Consider the following 5,000-nt stretch of genomic DNA (forward strand, 5'->3'; position numbering starts at 1 on the left):
TTACCAGAATGGCAATGACCAAGTCGTAATGTATTACTAAAGGCCCCGTGCACTGCCATAGTAGTGTAGTACTATAGTAGTTAACTTTCAATGTCTGAGGAGGTACGCCGGGCATTAAGAGGATACACTGTATATCGAAACATAAGTAGGTATTACATGATAAATAGATGTCAAAATAAACTCATTTTCTTATTGCATATAAGTTTAATGTTTTCCTTAAATACAAGATCAATATGAAATGCAATATGTGAAAACACAAGTGGCAATATGCACAATTGTGTAGTAACTAAAGAACAATCGTGAAGGCAGTGAAGCAATATGTGAAAACACAAGTGGCAATATGTACTATTGTGTAGTAACTAAAGAGCAATCGTGAAGGCAGTGAAGGAGTACTCGGGGTTTGGTTTGATTCCAGATGTTCAGTGCCAATTGGATGGGGTTAGTGAATCTCCAGCTCTCTCCTATCCTCCCTCATGACTAAGGTAGACTGTGTGAGCTGAGCAGGCTCCCCTGAGGCGCCAGTCCGGCTGCCCCCCCTCCCTGCACTGAGTTAGGCATCACTGGAATTTTGTTGTGTGCACTTCACTGTGTGCTTGTGCTGCATCATGTCACAATGACCAAATGATCCTAAAAACTACAGCAACGACACTGGATTCTCCTTCAGTGCATTTATATGTAATAATAACTAAACAAGCGCTCAGAGAGCGCACCTCCGCCCTCTGGTGGACAGAAACACATGCGCAACGCAAACATACAAACATACAAACATAGAAACGAATGTACACACAATCACATAACCTCTTTGGCGGAGGTAATAATAACACAATACACAAAGTATTAGGTCATGTATGTTTCAAAGTACTGCTAGCAGAGACAGTACAGAGGGAGGAATATAATGTAGACTTGAAGATCTCTGCTGTTACTGTAGCACATAGGTTCCCAAACTGGGGGTCGGGACCCCCAAATATGTTGCGGAGATACTGAAATGGGGTTGCGGACAAGGGTGGGCCTGCTGAAAAAGATTGGGACCCACTGCTGTAACAGAAGCACCTTTACATGGGACACATTTGTCAAGGGTAGTCATGGGTAAGCGGTTAGGGCGTCAGACTTGTAGCCCAAAGGTTGCCGGTTTGACTCCCGTCCTGCTAGGTTGGTGGGGGGAGTAATTAACCTGTGCTTTCCCCCATCCTCCTCCATGACTGAGGTACCCTGAGCATGGTACCGCCCCACCGCACTGCTCTCTTTCGGGAGACATTGAGGGCTGCCCCCTTGCACGGGTGAGGCATACATGCAATTTTGTTGTGTGCAACATTCAATTGTGTGCTGTGCAATGCTGTATCACAATGACAAGGGGAGTTTGAGTTTCCCGGGTGGGCTTTCACTTTCACTTTCATGTGAAGACTGGTGCGGGATCCACTCTCTAGAGACACATGGGTCAATGATTTTTTTTTCATACAAGTAGTAGCACACGCCAAGTAGGTAGTGCAACCACATCTAATTCCACCATTGTATGGATTCATTTTGTTTTTGTTTTAGGATAATCTAAGAAGCATATTCATTGCAGTACATTTATTCCCCCCTCTGAAGAGCCTTTCAATCTATGGAAAATATCAATAGACTGGGCAAAGAAGGCAGTGCCCAGGTGTAATCCACGCCAAAACATGGCTGAACATGGCATCTGGTGTTCATATCTATGGTCACAGACAAGCTGAAGTAACTGCCTGGGCTGCGTTTCCCAAAAAGTAGTACTTAAGCCTAAGCATAAGAATGAGGTACCCCCTAGACAATATACAGTATCACATCACTAATAGTTTATACATACATTATCTGCCTACACAACGGAATTCTCTTTTCTGATTGGCTGATGGGGTGGCCATTAATCCCGTAGAACCGGTCACACGTCACGCATGCGACTAAGTTAGACGAGCATAGAATCTTCGCTTGTAATGCCAACGGTATCTAAGGAAACCATGCACATAGTCGACAGAAAATTAAATAATCACAACGTCGGCATACTAAAGGAAGATTCTAGTTCTAGTTCTGAGCCGCCACCTCGCCATTAACTTTGTGTAACCGGTCACCTCGTCGGCCGTTATCCCTTACACAATTGTATAGACCTACACACAATATTTTTCTTTTCCCATATGCAAATAAAATGCTTGCACAATGTGCATATGCGAGGTAAAATAGTGTATGTACAAACTTTTAGTGGTGATGTGTGACCTATTTCTGATATATTGTCAAAGGGGCACCTCATATTACTCCTCGTACTACTTAAGCTTAAGTACAACTTAACAGAGTTAGGGAAACACAGCCCTGGAATGACATGGCTGTCCTGGATTGGCACAGATACTGTGGTAACCTATGAGAGCACAGATGCTTATCTAGGCCATAAAGCCCCCGAAGGCATCTCTGGGTGACCCAACATTGCTCCTCGTCTGAATTTTAGCTTCTTCCGAGAGCATCCGCCCTCAGGTACCGTGTGGTCCTACTGCTCACTGCCAGCGCTGCTTCAGCCAGGCCCAGGACAAAGTCATTTGAAAGGGCCCCAAACCTACAAACACTGTAAGTAGGACCGAGACAAGTGACCCCTTTGTCCCCAAGACAAAATCATCTGAAAGGCCCCCCAGGCCCCCAATGAGGACCCAATGTAATGTAATGTAATGAGGACCCACATTCGGGCCTCCTCTCTCCCTGGGCCCGGGGCGAGTGCCCCCTCCCCTGCCCCCCGCTTCCCTGTTCACCAGTGACCTTTGGTGTGTTGTCACCTTTAAGTCTATCTTGCTTTTACGGCTTCAGTAAGAAGGCCGTGAAGAGGTGGTTTGTTACTTATATGCTGCAACTGATTACTTACAGTCCAGGAAGCACCATTTAGGGGAGAGCTTCTGGGAGAGCAGTGTGTCTGACTGCATGCCGTCTGCCCCCTGCAGGACAACAGAGGAATTGAAGATACAAATCAACGAGAGCACACCAGCGTTATCAAATCTTTCGATTTGTGACTGTGTGTGTGTGTGTGTGTGTGTGTGTGTGTGTGTGTGTGTGTGTGTGTGTGTGTGTGTGTGTGTGTGTGTGTGTGTGTGTGTGTGTGTGTGTGTGTGTGTGTGTGTGTGTGTGTGTACCTCCTGCAGGTTGTCTATGTGGGAGCGACAGACCTCCAGGTCGCAGTCTCCAGGTACAGTGATGACGCCCATGGGGACCGCTGCAAAGGGCAGAGGAGGACTCAAATGTGGCTCTCTCACACACACGGACACACACAGACACAGACACAGACACACACACACACACACACACACACACACACACACACACACACACACAGTACATGCACGTACACATGCACACTCAAACACATACACAAACAGTACATATTCATACACACACACACACACACCCACACACACACACACACACACACAGTACATGCACGTACACATGCACACTCAAACACATACGTAGGTACACACGCACATACGCACACACACATACGTACAGTACATAAAGTACACACACATACAGTACATACGCGTACATGTACACGTACACGTACACATGCACACACACGTACACATGCACACACACACACACACACACACACGCACGCACGCACACACACACACACACACACACACACACACACACACACACACACACACACACACACACACACACACACACACACACACACGCGCGCACTTCAACACAAATTTCTTTCCCTTGGACTCCCACACAAACACACACACACACAGACACTTACAGGCTTGCTTCAGCTGGTCCTTGTCGTAGTGCAGGGCCTCATAGTCCAGCATGCTGATGCGCCGCACCTGGATCTGCATGGACTCAGGGATGGGATGTTGGCTGCATAGGGGAGAGGTAGGACAGTGTTACACACACACACACACACACACGCACACACGCACAAACGCACACACACACACACACACACACACACACACACACACACACACACACACACACACACACACACACACACACACACACACACACACACACACACACACACACACAAGCACACACGCATGTGATGTCATGTGTGTAGCAGGGGTGGGGAACCTATGGCCCGTAGGCCATTTACGGCCCGTGAGGACGCCGTATCCGGCCCCGACAAAATATTATGCAGTTTCACATAAAATGTGACATGTTTTGTAAAGCAATCTCAGAAATTCAATTTGCAATACAAATAAGTTACATTTTTAGAGGACCTAGTGAAGGTGGGGTAAAGGTGGTCGCATTTAATATAGGCCTGAAGTGCAGAGGGAAATCCTGGTTTGTGTTCATAGTATGGCACTTGGAGGACTTTCTAAAATTTGAATTGGCCCTTCGAATGAAAAAGGTTCCTCACCCCTGGTATGAAGTGTGTGTAATGTAATGTAGTATATATATTATATATACCGTATATGTACACTATGTCCAGGGCCACTGCTAAGGTTTTGGTGGCTCTAAGCATAACTGGTCGGGAGGCCCCCTTATAATCTAATAATAATAATAACACGTTTTTTAGTCAGTCTCAATTTAGGAGGCCCCAATTTAGGGGGCAAAGTGGTTCAGGCCCTAAGCGCTCTGCTTACTCTGCTTATGCCTAGCAGTGGCCCTGACTATGTCTGACTCACTCGTTGAGTGATAATGTGCTCTTGGCCAACTGTAGCATGTTAGCTTGGTTCCAGGGGGCTATACTTTGCGTGTGTGCGCTGCGCATCATGTCTATGTGACTGTATTCAACTCACTCGTTGAGCTGTGGCAGTGATATCCTCCGCTTGGCCTTCTGCAGCATGTTGGCCTGGTTGCGGAGGGTGATGTGGATGGTGGATGGCGCCAGTCGGCAGGGCTCCCCGTCCACCTGCATGGGAATGGGCTTACTGGTGGTCAGGATGGCCGCGCGACACTGGCACAGGCGCTCACCATGCCCGCCCACCTGGAGAGTTGCCTAGGAGACACAGAGAGAGAGATGAAGAGAGAGTTTTCAGTGAGTTAGTTATCAGTCT

The 5,000-nt window shown here is 47.2% G+C and overlaps 1 protein-coding gene across 3 annotated transcripts in view; it reads right to left on the bottom strand.

Annotated features, from left to right (window-relative positions):
- dgkzb (diacylglycerol kinase, zeta b) overlaps positions 1-5,000 on the bottom strand; it is a 73,377-nt gene that overhangs the window by 13,874 nt on the left and 54,503 nt on the right. For all 3 annotated transcript variants that reach the window (XM_063196448.1, XM_063196447.1, XM_063196449.1), the window contains exons 20-23: positions 4,743-4,942; positions 3,755-3,855; positions 3,120-3,199; positions 2,855-2,924 (exon numbers count right to left, since the gene is read on the bottom strand). In XM_063196448.1, the coding sequence (XP_063052518.1) occupies positions 2,855-2,924; positions 3,120-3,199; positions 3,755-3,855; positions 4,743-4,942 (451 nt within the window). The remainder of the gene's footprint in view (positions 1-2,854; positions 2,925-3,119; positions 3,200-3,754; positions 3,856-4,742; positions 4,943-5,000) is intronic.

This window comes from Engraulis encrasicolus, chromosome 4, assembly GCF_034702125.1.
Source record: "Engraulis encrasicolus isolate BLACKSEA-1 chromosome 4, IST_EnEncr_1.0, whole genome shotgun sequence".
NCBI lineage: Eukaryota > Metazoa > Chordata > Actinopteri > Clupeiformes > Engraulidae > Engraulis > Engraulis encrasicolus.